The sequence below is a fragment of the Malurus melanocephalus genome, unplaced genomic scaffold (genome assembly GCF_030028575.1).
Source record: "Malurus melanocephalus ecotype Western Australia unplaced genomic scaffold, MMel_1.1 scaffold_292, whole genome shotgun sequence".
In the NCBI taxonomy this organism is placed as follows: Eukaryota; Metazoa; Chordata; class Aves; order Passeriformes; family Maluridae; genus Malurus; species Malurus melanocephalus.
In genome coordinates, this window is record NW_026623524.1 from 682567 (window position 1) to 696041 (window position 13475).

General features: G+C 38.9%; 1 protein-coding gene across 1 annotated transcript in view; it reads left to right on the forward strand.

The window, feature by feature from the left end:
- The window catches only part of TRPC4 (transient receptor potential cation channel subfamily C member 4), a 76872-nt gene that overhangs the window by 49289 nt on the left and 14108 nt on the right, over positions 1-13475 (forward strand). The window contains exons 4-6 of the mRNA XM_057376832.1: positions 4749-4888; positions 10506-10819; positions 12505-12700. Of these exons, the coding sequence (XP_057232815.1) occupies positions 4749-4888; positions 10506-10819; positions 12505-12700 (650 nt within the window). The remainder of the gene's footprint in view (positions 1-4748; positions 4889-10505; positions 10820-12504; positions 12701-13475) is intronic.

Here is a 13475-nt window from a genome sequence, read left to right on the forward strand (position 1 = left end):
TAAAAAAATTCTCCMTGGTGTCTGTCATTCCCAGAGCTCCATGTAGTCTGTGGGATTCACGTCCTGAATTTATGTCTATTTCATCCCATTAAAACCATGGSCTTTTAATGATATTTGTTTCTGTCATCTCAGTCTGTTTCAAAATATCCATGCTATTATTTCTCTTTTACTGCTCCAATATGTGGCCATAAACAATGCAGCAAGTATTTGAAAGTCTCACCCTCAACTTTTCAATTTAAGTCCTAGATTAATGAGCTGTAAGAGCGGCATAATGTTGATAATTTCTTCATAAGTGGCAATAAATGAAAACAGCATGGAATGAATAGGTGAGGGTCTAAGAGGCAGGTGTTAAATCTGGCTGCTGTGAAGAGATAGGAAAGAAAGTGGGAGCAAAGAGACAACCAGAATATAGCAAAGAACATCCAGCTAAAGTAGTGAAATCAGCTCTAAATGGAATTATTTCAGCTAAATACAGGCATCTGCAAGTTGGACATCTGTTTTAATTAAGCCTGATCCTCCCTGGCTCTCTTTTCAGCCAGTGGGAAGATTGACTCACCTGCGGATGACAGGATTATTGCCTTGGAGATGCTTGTTTCCTCCCAGGGCGGTAAAGAGGGCTTTGGGCAAGGAATTTGTCCCCAGCCTGACYGTCTAAAAGGCTCTTGCTCTTAGATCTACTCCCCGTCTTTGGCTGCTTCCTCTTAGCAGTTTTTYCCCAATACTGTGTGCAGGCTGGCATTGTCCCCTCTGTTTTGTTGAGATGTCACCTTTGTTGCTTCTGACTATGTAGCTCTGACATGACCTCTGTCAGTTTACAGTAAAGATTCTGCTTTGGCACATTAATCATCAGGCAGTGCCTGGGCTCTGGATCTCATTCCTACCTGTAMAAGTGCCTCTATTAGACAGTCCTGTCACTGCATGTCTTCTCTTCCATCCTGTCAGGTCRTGTTTGGAAATGCCCTAAAGCCTCCTTGCATGATAAAATCAGGTAGTATCCAACTACCCATAAATCTTCTAAGTAGAAACATGTACAAGGTCACAGAGATAATGATGCTCTGATTTYGGGATTTTTTTTTTAAATACATAGATTTGCCAAGCCTTTTCCTGATTCTGCCAGTGAATGTAACAGAACAAAATTAGCATGTTGTGTCAGAGCCTGTGAAGGTAAGAGTGGTCTGACTTTTTCTCCCCAGAGACTTCCTTCTTGTAAAAAGACACAGTTCTGATCTACAASAAGATTTCAAGGCCTCTGGCTGTGTGACTGTAAATTAAACCTAAACAGCACAGCTGGGAATCCCTGAGGTTTGCTGGTCAGAATCCCTTCATTGTGTAGGCTCACCGGGCTTTTAGAGACATCTTCAGCCTTGCATAAAGACTTTGGGATTTGAGACTACTGTTTTCTAGGATAGCCCTCAAGGCACACTTGGGAGTGTTTACAGAACCCCAGAGAGCCCAGTTCTTCCAGCATTCATTGCTCCAAGTGGGTCCACTAAGSATCCCTATCTGTGGAGACCTGGTAGTTGCAAAGACTCTGATCACAGCTTTCATKGTGAGATTGCCCTGGAGCTGTGAATTTGCACAATCAACCTTCGGACTTTGTACCAAGACCTGCTTTCAAAAGTACATGTGTGGGAAGCTCTCCTGTGCATGCATGGACCATGTACCTTTCACAAACATAATATCCATCTATCAGCATAGCTTCAAGTCGTCCGGGGTTCTGTAGCATCTCAGTAACTGTTTTTATATATTGAGTTTGCACTTAGATGCTTTGGCTGGCAAGAAGAGTAAATGATCACATCTGCATTACAGCCAGCAAAAAGATGAGATTTGCAGTTTTCCATTACTATTTGTTTGAAAAGAACATGTGTCAAAAGTAGTCTTGAACCTAGAAAATAATTATAACCACCACCTTTATGATGTCAAAGTATACTCAACCTTCAGCTGCCAAATGATTTCCAAGTTGCTGGTAGCTTGGATTAATCGTGTTTCTAATTCAAAATGATCAAATTTATAACAGCCATATACTCTCTTCCACTATTCTATAATAGGTCAGTATTTCTCTGTTAGTGTCAGCTTTAAAATTACATTTCATTTTCTGAAGCCCAGGAAGTGCTTGCAAAAAAACATCTGGCTTTTCACTCACAAAACAGATCCAGTGCAGCAGAATTAGTCAGCATTTCTTTTCMAATCTGTACATAATCCTATTATATTTTAGGCAGTGCCATCAAAGCATATGATGCTGAGCARCAGTCTTACAGAGAACAGCCCCATTGCAGTCTATGTCAGTTCACATCATTTTCTGATTTTGAACCATAAAATATCTTGGCAGAAGACTTTAACTAACCGAAAGCCTCTTGTTTAAACATTCATCTTATTTTTCACCCCAACCTATTACTGCTCTCTTTCCAAAGCATATTTTAAAGAGAATCCTTAACTCTGATGAGTTACAAAAAAGTTTATTTGATTCCATGGATGTGTGTTTCGATTTATGCAAAGCCTTTTTATTTGGGGTCTTTTCTCAATGCAACTGTTTGCTCTCAGTGCCATAGCAGTCTTGCCTGTGTCAAGATCCTGCAACCAKTAAGTGAATATTTATGAAATGAAAAAGAGCAGGGCAGTGTGACACTGAGACTTAGGGGCCATATCTGTATTACACAGATTTCGGCTCTGAGCCTGGAGCCAGGTTGTCTCCTGCAGTGGTGATTTTCATGTGCTGTGCTGCAGGTGGAGCAAAGGTGATTCAGAGCAGTGTCAGAAATGTGAAGGGGGTAAAGCAGCACACAAAACAGCCCCTTTTATGACTTAATGATGGTTAGGTCTTAACATGTTATCCTTGAAGTGTAGTGGAAGAGCAAGCAGAGACATTTGGAAGTTCACTGAGTGTGTGATGAAGGTTGGAGAGGATTGTGGAGAGAAGGGGGAGCCAGATCTGCTGTCACCATGTTCATACTGCATGTCAGAAATGAGCAGGTCTTTGAAGTGCAAGTGGTTAAGTCATTTCCCAGGCTGAAATGGGCAGGTATGAAGGAGCCTGCACTAGTAGCCCTGTGAAGGTGTGTCCTCTTTGTGATGGCACTTGGGCAACTGACAGCAGCATAGCAGTGTTGGATATTGATCCCTGCCATAAAATCATGTTCAGCCCTCCTCTCACTGTTACTCAGCACAATTGGTTGAAACTTTAAAAGAAGTGTTCACTTTGTCACAGTGCTATATTTATGTGATACACTATCGATAGAGTTCCAATCAGCCTGTCTAGGCCATTGTAGGCAGTAAAACAGGCATATCCCACTCTCCTGTCTACATGTTCCCAGCATGGTCCTTCCTCAGAATGTGTCACCCCAAGTTTGCAGAATGCCAACATGGTGATGGTGGCCTGGCTGAAAATTAATCTAATGAAAAGGAAAGCTGCTGGATCAATCAGATTTTTCAGATATTCTTGAGGCTTGTTGTTACTGGTGACAACACACAGAAACAAGATGGGACCATGTGTCTGAGGTTTGAGGGTGAAATTTGTGAGGGAGAGAACTTTTCCTTTTGAAAACAATCAGGAGACAGAAAGACCAAGCCAACACACTACAAAATTAAATTGTAACAACTTCAAAACCTACCTGGCATAAACAAGAGTAGACCATAAATTACATGTCAGGGACCATGTTTGAGAAAAATCACAAGTTTTCCATCCAGTCAATCAGAAGACCATTGAGACAAAACGCTGAGGTTTAAGGAGAATTAAGCTCATACTAAGGAAATGCAAAATGTCATAGGCCCCTGCACGAAACCTCTTCATCATTTCCTACAACACCAGGTGAAGAAAAGCCATTAAATGTATCTGAACACCAATATGTGAGAGATTGATCTTATTTGTGGTGAATGTGGTCCCTCTAATGAACAAGTCAGAAATTCTTACAAGAAAATAATTAACTGTGAAAAATTAAAACTTGTAATAGTATCATTGTCAAAAAAATTCTGTAGATAATGATGTGATGTATCTAAATGTTCCACATTGTCTTATTAACATAGTATACACTAATGTGGAGTATCTTCTTCAGACTTGTTTTAATTTTTATAACATTAAAGAGCCTCCAGAGTTGTCTCTGAAGATGTTAAACCAAGTTCATGTCAGACAACTTGTAAGATTTCCCACTTKGATTAAAAACTTGTTTCACTATGTCTAGCACAATGTGTGCTCTGCACACTTGAAAACAGCCTCAATTCCTTCATGTCCCAAAGGACAATCAATAAAAAACTTGCTTCTGGAGACACTGCTCTTTCATATGGAAAAGGGAAACTTTAGTTCAGCATTGACAATAACAATAGAAATTCTCTTCCTTATTGTGTGGGCTCCAAACAAAATAAATTGGGTTCGATAGACTTCTGCAGTCATAAATTTTCCAGTTTGAAATATATTTCATCAGTTACACCAAGGACTGAGTTRGCACTGGTGACTGTTTTTAAGACCCTTTTTATACTTTTTAGGTTACAATGAGAAAGAGATTGAACAAAGACAAAGAAATTGTCCTTGTACAAGCAGATTTATTTTTTTAATGGATTTTGTGTGAAAAATTAATTCCGGAAACATCAGCAGAAAGATGAAATTTCACCTAACTAGAKGTATAATTTAGAGCACTTATCCACCTTCCCTTATACTTGAAGTAAGGAGAATCAATCTATCATGAGATAAGCATCTAGAATAGTCGCAGCCCTTTTTACTAAATATTCATGCCTAATAAATTATGTTCTATTTGCAGGTTTTATCTGGGGTGAAATTAAACAGATGTGGGATGGTGGACTACAGGACTACATTCAYGACTGGTGGAACCTCATGGATTTTGTAATGAACTCCTTGTACTTGGCAACAATATCTCTGAAAATTGTTGCATTCTCCAAGGTAAACTTAAAAAAAAATCCACAAAATTTTTAAGATAAGCTGAATCAGGCTTCTTCAATCTTTTTTCTGTCTTTGGATGACTTCAGGCTTAGCAAGAGGTGCTTGATGTGCTCTGTGAATCTTCTGCAGCAATGACAGGAAGCTAGACAAGTTTAAGAGCAAACATTGTGGTTTATGATTGTTTCTTCTTGGCCCATGCAATCTTTTCTTATTTTAAAYTGTCCTGAACTGTCCTGAACTGCCATACTATCAATTTCATGACAAATGAAAATTACCTGTAATATTTTATAATGTCTGCATCAAATGACATTTTATGTTAATCTTTAACTTCTTTCAGTGAGGAATTATTGCCCCTAAGGCAATTTTGCACAACTTTCAGACAGATCTACTGTCTACAGGCAAAATATTTAGTCAAAATGGGTGGGGAATTAAAGARCAAGATTTTAATTTCTTTTGAAAATTTGTAAGTGCAACATGAAAAAGTAAAAGGGGATAAAAAGGGATAAAATGGTCACTGTGAACCACAGGGTGGTTCAAAAGCTGTGACCACTTCTCACTCACAGAAATTTGGAGCATGAAAGAGAAAGGTGCTCCAACCTGTAGACAACTGTCGTTTAAAAGCTAATGAAATGCYTTTTTACAAAGATGCCTTATCACAATGTGACTAGAAAACAAAGTCATTTCACTGTCCCATGCAACAAAGCGAACAGTTCATTGAAAATAGATATTTCTAAAGCATTGGAGATGGACAATTATTCACTTTAGAATAACAATAATTAGAAGACACTGTAATCCTTTCATCTCCCAAACAGATTCTGCTTACTGTAACTGGATTTCAAGGTGACACTGTCTGGGATAATGTGCATCCATTACTCTCCAAATTARTGCTTACATGCCAATCATAATGAACACAGTGCTTAAAAAAGCCTCAGGTGTGGAAGGTAACTAAAACACATGATGATGTAATGAACAGAGGAATACAAGTGTGATGTAATACCCAGCCACATTCCTTCAGATGCCTACAGCAGAGGTCCTTACCACTATGCCAGATGAGACTGGAAGAATGCCAAGTGTACCYAGTATGTTTTGACGTAAAGCTTGTATTTTCTTTTCCTTATCGTTAGAAGGCAGATTTTTGCAAGTTACAGCTATTCTGTATTTATTGAACAAAATATATAAGATCAGTTCTTAGATTTATTCCACCTTCTATGGATCAGTTCAAGCCACCTAAGAAAACATTTTAACCAACTCCCTTGAATAAAATTATGAGTTCCCCCACGCTACTCTCCTGCACAGTAGATATGTCCAGAGTGAAATACAGTGTTTATCACATTTAAGGCTCTCTGACTGATTCAGTAGTTAAAAAGAAAAGTATTATCTAGGTCAGCTGATGGGGCAGTGTAAAATACACCAAAGTGTGTAATTTCAGGATGAGAGAACTTCTAATATAACTCAAAGTTATTGGTTTCATTGCCAATATTCAAGTAAAATAAAGACATCTTATAATTTTGGATTGGCTATGTTTTTGTCTCTGTATCAACATGTTAGGTCTTCCTAAATTATCCAGTATATCTACAGAAAATGCCCTCTCCTACATAAAAATATAATCATAAATAGTGGATTGTCACACATTTTTTGAGAGGACCAAGTGACAGATGTTAAGCAACACRTTTGTTTTGATGGAGAGTTATAGGTAGAAATCATTGTGTGTTAAAAAAATGGTTCCTTTTATATTTTTTTAGTATAATTTATTTTGTGCTGATGTGTAAAGTTAAGTCCAGTGCCAACTTGTGTCCAGAACCTACTTGCTTTAYCTTAAATATTTGTTAAATCTGAGCATTGGACCTAATACTGCTTGTTTCCAATTCTGCTAGAAATCGCAAAAATTTCATACTGCTGATAATGTGTTTCAGCCACTGACATGAATATCTAGTGGGTAAACAAATTCCTGTTGAGGGCAAGAACTCTGAAAAGTAGCTAAAATACATTATTTGTCCCAATRTTTACTAGCCTAATGATGACTGTGTCAGGTCTCTTTTGTTCAGTAGTAAATGACATTATATATCTCTTCTGCCAGCAGTTCCGCRGAAACCAACATCATCCTACATGCTTGCCCTGAAAAATGGTTTTTATTGATATTTTACCAGATTCACGGACTAAATGTCCATTTACATAGGAGGATTAACACCTCTCCATTACTGAGAAATTATGGACTCAATTCCTCAGTGTAATTACAATTTTAAAGCTCTCTGCTAGGCCTTCCCTCTGCCCCTTTCCTTCTGAAATTCCACATAATGAATGCAAAGATTGGTACATGCATTTTAAAATAGGAAGAGTTCACATTTAAATATGACCTTTCAGGAGAGGATTTAAAGTACTTTTCCTGAAATGGYTATTACTTAACTTGTCCCTTTGTGACCCGGAACAAGGAGATCACTTAGACGGAGGTCCAACAGCCCATTAAACATTCAGGCAGCCTGATCTACATGTATGTTTGATTTCTCTTGGTGCTTCCAYGAGATCTAGAGCTCATGTCTTCTGTTTTAATGGGAAAACAGTGATCACTCGGCTTYTTCTTTGCACAAATGGTTCTGATAATAGATTTGCATTTGAATTCCTATGAGTAAGTATCAAGAATTATTATCTTGTATTTCCTGGCTGACATCACAAAAGCATCATTTATTTACCTTGAAACTCTACTGTTTATATGCTGCTCCATTTGTTTTTTGCTCTTTTTAATTTTCCATTGGTGTGCCATGTGAATTTCCTTCAACCACTGAGCCAATAATAGGTGTTATTTAATCAATTTAAGTGATGGATGTCTTTGTTGCCTGTCAAAAGGCTGTGTTTGCATTTCAAGTGGGGACAGAAATTCATCAGGATTACCAGATAGAGGACTGCAGAGTATCAACATCATGATTTACAGCAAACTCAGTGTTGCTATGTTTTCTCTTACCATTTTCCATTCCTTGGAACAGTAATAGTTTATTTGTCCTACGTAGAAAAGAAAGACTTCAACAAACATGAGTGTGGGAGYGAATACTTCAATTCTGCATGGTTTGGCTTGTTTGTCTCTAAGATACAGTTTTTATTCTTTTACAGATACATATATTTGCCCTGTTCCTGGTTTTAGTATAGCTAGTCTTTTTGCTACTCTTCTGTATTTTCCTTTCCACATGAAAGCTGCTTTGCTTTCTGGGTTTTTCTTCAATACTTCCAGATTCCTTTTCAGCATCCTCGGCTCTAGTTACCAGAATCAATAGGCACCAAAGTTTCTGTTTTCAATTCCCTGTTTTTCTTCACTGATCTTGAATCAATCAGAGCTGGACTAAAGAGCAACAGTAGATGAGGCAGATGAGCATAATCATTAGGGAGAGGATGGTCTAATGAAGAAAGTGCTGACCTATGACTCCAGTAGCTCTAGATTTAATTCACTTATCCGTAGAGAACAAATGTGATGTGAGTGAAATGTAAGGCTGAGTAATTCTTAACTCTTTAATGGGCAGTTTCTCATCCCCAAATCCACAAACCTGTCAGCTGCTATGGCTGCTTGGGTATGAGTAAATGACATTGTGTCAGGGATTGCTGTCAGGCACTGGAACAGTTTCACATGTAAGAGAAACCGTGGTGTGGTGGGGCCTGCACCAACTATTAGTGTCCAAACCAATGCCTAGTTCCCATTCACTCTCAGCCTTTCCTCAGAAGAGAGGTGCTCCAGCCTTCTGACAATTTTCATTGTACACCTCTGGCCCCATTCCAGCAGCCCCTGTCTCTCCTGTCCTGAGGATGCCAGAGTTGGATGCAGMACTCCAGGTGGSGTCTCACCAGAGCRGAGTAGATGGACAGAAGCACCTCCCTTGTCCTGCTGCCCACACTTCTTACATAGCCCAGGACATGGCTGGCTTTCTGGGCTGTGAGGGCACAATACTGGCTCGTGTCCAGCTTTTCATCCACTGGTACCTCAACTCCATCTCTTCACAACCCTTCCTTCCCCTGACTCTTGGTGCTGGGGGCTGCCTGACCCAGGTGCAGGGTCTTGAACTTGGTCTTGTTAAATAAACCCCATGAGGTTCCCATGGGGCCACTTCTTGAGCTTGTCCTGGTCTCTCTGGATGGCATTCTGCCCTTCAGGCATGTCAGCCACACCACTCAGCTTGSTGTCACCTGTACACTCATTCCTTCTGTCTATGTCACTGATGAGGACATKAAACAGTCCCAGTTCCACTATAGATCCCTGAGTCTGTCACTGCTGTTGCTATGGACAGCAAGCTGTTGATCATCTATCYGTGGAAGCACTTCTCCAGCCAGTCACTGAACAGTCCATCCATCAAATCCATCTCTCTCCAACTTGGAGAGAAGGATGTTGCAAGGGACCTTGTCAAAAGCTTTACACAAGTCCAGACAGATGACACCTGTAGCCCTTCCTGTGTCCACTGATGSAGTCACTCCATCATAGAAGGCCGCTGGRTTGGTCAGGAAGGMCTTTCCCTTGGTGAAACCACGCTGGTGCCTCAAATCACTGTCCTGTCCTCCATGTGCCTTAGCATAGCTCCTACGAGGATCTCTTACATGACCTTCCCGGGCATGGAGGGTGGCTGACACGTTGATTGGTCCCAAGGTTTTCCTTTCTCCCCTTTTTAACAATGGGTGCAGTATTTCCCTCTTTCCAGTCACTGGGGACTTCACCTGACTTAARAAACCTTTCAAATATGATGGAGAGTGACTTGGAAACTGCATCAGTCAGTTAGGATTCTTTAGGATTCTGGGTTTAATCTCACCATGTCCCACAGACATGTTCCTCAGGTGYTCCTAAACCACTCTGAGAGTGATCACCTTCTTTGGAGGGTGAATATGGTGAGATGCAGTGGTACCTGTTTGTGTTGTCTCATCTGGCCCCAGTGACACACAGAGTCCCTTCACTAACTGCTGAGAGCATGGCCAGCTTGTCTGAAGGTGCTTTTGTGTGGTCTAGTGTAGGTAAATACAGAGAACACCACAGTCCCTCTTTGAAATCTGCTTCATATTGTATTATCCCCTTTTTAGAGGGCTTCCTAGGATGAATTCTCTCCTCTGATACATTCTATTAAACAGATTAATATGACCAAATCAATAATAATGACTCTGCCATAGTAGTTAAGTCTCARCTCAAATATATTTCATCTTCAAAATTTTTTTTTTTGGTAGAGCTGGAACAGAAGCCACAGTTTCAAGGGTTAGACTTTGATAATGAGACACATAAACAGTTTGCCATGGTTCATTAATAAACATCTTTTTCGTCATCGGTCCTGTATTCGTGAATAAGTGATATACTTACTCGATGATAGAATGTTTTCTTCCTACTTGCCAGAGCTCTTGTGGGTTTCTATCCATCACTGTCAGCCCTGCACTGTTCTCCAAAGAAATAATTTACTTGCTTATACAGCTGGAAATTTCTGTAGTTCTAAAAAGCAAGGTCCTCAAAACACTTTCTTTTGTGGCGTCAGAATTTTTAAACCTGCCTTTGCTACTGTGAAAATTTATTGTGATATCTGCAATTTAATTGACCAGCTTATAAAGAAACTGACATGCTTATTTATGCAAATAGAGGAGTAATTTCTTCCCTTCTGCTTGTTTTCAGTATAGTGGGTTAGTTCCACGGGAGAGCTGGGACATGTGGCATCCAACCCTGGTGGCTGAGGCTCTGTTTGCAATCGCAAACATCTTTAGCTCCCTGCGCTTGATCTCATTATTCACTGCAAATTCTCACCTGGGACCCCTGCAGATATCTCTAGGAAGAATGTTGCTGGACATTTTGAAGTTTCTCTTCATATACTGCCTTGTGCTGCTCGCTTTTGCAAATGGATTGAACCAGCTGTACTTCTACTATGAGACAAATGAACCTGGCAACTGCAAGGGAATACGATGTGAAAAGCAGAATAATGCATTTTCAACGTAAGTAGYTATTTATTTCTATGTTTTAATCTTTAGCTGTTTTTTACAGAAAAGAACCTCAATTTTCTATTGCTATTACAGTGATGCCCTGATGAACACATCTAATACTACCCTAATAAAAATRGTTATCATTACATCATTACATCATTCTAATAATGTTTACCTTATACCACAGTGAAGTCTGTACAACTCAAGATCTCAAAAGATAAGAGGTAAATTAGAGATAAGAGGAAGATTAATGAGATTAGAAGGTACATAAGGTCACCAGCTCAGACCTTGCTTATCCAGGAAGCTGTAACTCTGCATTTCTTCCATGTCTACCTGTGGGCATTAAGTAAGTGTGGTGTTTTAAAACATCCTTGCAAATGTGATAGGCTGGGAAAAAAATGTAGTTCAAGCTTCTACTGACYCTACTCCACACAATCAAATTTCTATTCTAATTTCTGTTATAAAGTATTTCCTTTTTTTTTTTYCCACTTCAAAATCAGTTGTGCTTCATTCTGGTTTATAGTTCATGTACAGTACCAAAACAYGACCAAGTGAACACTTAATTCTCTAACTTTCTTTTACCTTCCAACCTGAATCAAACTCCTGCTATAAATGTCTGTTCCCTATTAACTTTTGTGTATCTAGGCTGTTTTAAAAATACTTTTATTACCAATGRCTTCCTTCTTAGAGGAAATAATTTTATAAAAATAGCAGCCTTTATATCATCTTAATCAAGTAACTTTTCCCAGAAATAGCATATTTATGTTGTATATTAATGGCGCCTATGCAGGTCTAAACTTTATGTGATCTGAACAGAAAAGCACACAGAAATTTTTCGGAGCTCAGCATTGAGGGAAACAATATTCATCTGGGAAATAGTAGGGACCACTGGTACTAGTGTCAGAAGGTGATGTCATGGCAAACAATGATGCTTTATATGCTCCAAACCTTTGAGGGGGAGAGTCTAACCAGGACCATGCTTATGACACTATAGTGTAGCTGAACACACAACAAAAGTGAAAGTGTTTCAAGCTATCTAGCTGCRGAGGATTATTTTTTAAAGTTCATCATTGTTGTTACCTTTCTGACTGTTGTACAAACTTCCCTAAGGGAATGTCCTATGCTTTAGGTATAAAAGCACAAGTTTCTTTTGAGATCAGCATGCTTATCTTTTTCATGTCTCCCTTCTTTGTGAAACAATACTTATGCCAGTCATTAAAATGTCTTTCTAATTATTCAACTCCTTTTATCTCCGWGGCTCTCAACAAACCAGAATTGCATAATATGAGGATGCTGTACTTCTTTCAACATCCTGGTGAAACAAAATCATTGAGTTACTTTTGGATCCTTATTCTACTCCCAATAGTTAAAGCAAAGGGTCAAAATACTTCAAAAGAAGGTGTCCAACATAAGATGTGTGAAACTATATTTATACTTCTGAAGTTTGAACAAAATCAGCCTTTTGCTTGCAGGCTTATTTATGGATTCTGTATTGTATATCTAGAGGCTCAGATTTGAAACATTAGGCTGTTGTTYCATTAGAAAGATATTCCCTCTATGTTGGCTATACTGTGATAAGTGTCATTCATCTCAGTCAAGTCAAGAACTTCTGTTTCGTGTTTTGGGAGAAAATGAACAATCTGAAAACTAAATGTGTTGTTATGATACAGCAATTCCTTCTGGGTTTTGTTTTTCAGGTTATTTGAAACACTGCAGTCATTATTCTGGTCTATATTTGGACTCATCAATCTCTATGTGACCAATGTGAAAGCAAGGCATGAATTCACTGAATTTGTTGGAGCCACCATGTTTGGTACCTATAATGTAATATCTCTGGTTGTTCTACTCAACATGCTAATAGCTATGATGAATAACTCTTACCAACTTATTGCTGTAAGTTTTTCCCTGTTCTTAGGTCATTTATAATACATATTCTTGCTCTGTTCCTACACCCCATTTTTCTGGCAGGATTTTGGGACAAATATTCTGATTTGTTCAAATTCTTTGCCCTGTTCTGAAAGGACAAAGAAACCAGACCCAAACTGGACTGAGTAGAGGGATATTTCCCCACAACACTGAATGGGGAAGAGGTGACCCTGAGAAAAAAGCCAGCTCGTGGGTTGAGAAGGGTGTCCTGATGCTTCTGGCAAGTGATATGGGCTACAGCTGCCCAAGCTCTCCTGTGCAAGAGTTCTTCTTAGAAAGACTGCCCAGGATTGTTCTGTCTCGTCTCTGCTTCATTTTTAATATGTTATATTTATTAGCATTTGAAAGGTTGGGTTTTTTTTTTTTAATTTTTATTTTTATCTGGCATGGATATACAATTGACAGAAACTGGATGCCCATGTTCCAAGGACAGTTTTGGACCCATTAGCCATTCAGACAAAAGGTCATGTCCTCTCATTCCCAGTGTCCTGTTAACTCCTTTAATGAGAACTGTCTTTATCCTTACCAGAGCTTTTGGCTTATTTTTATTTCTCAGCTTTCTATTAAGGAGATTAAGAAAAATAAACACTGATTCATCATATGATAATTCAAATATGATCATGCAGAAAGCAAATAAAAGAAAGCTTCACAGTCTTAAGGTTTTTTTATGTGCCCTTTTTCACCAGTCTGGGAATTACGAGTGTTTCCACAAAAGAAATATTGATCACCTGTGTTTGTATAA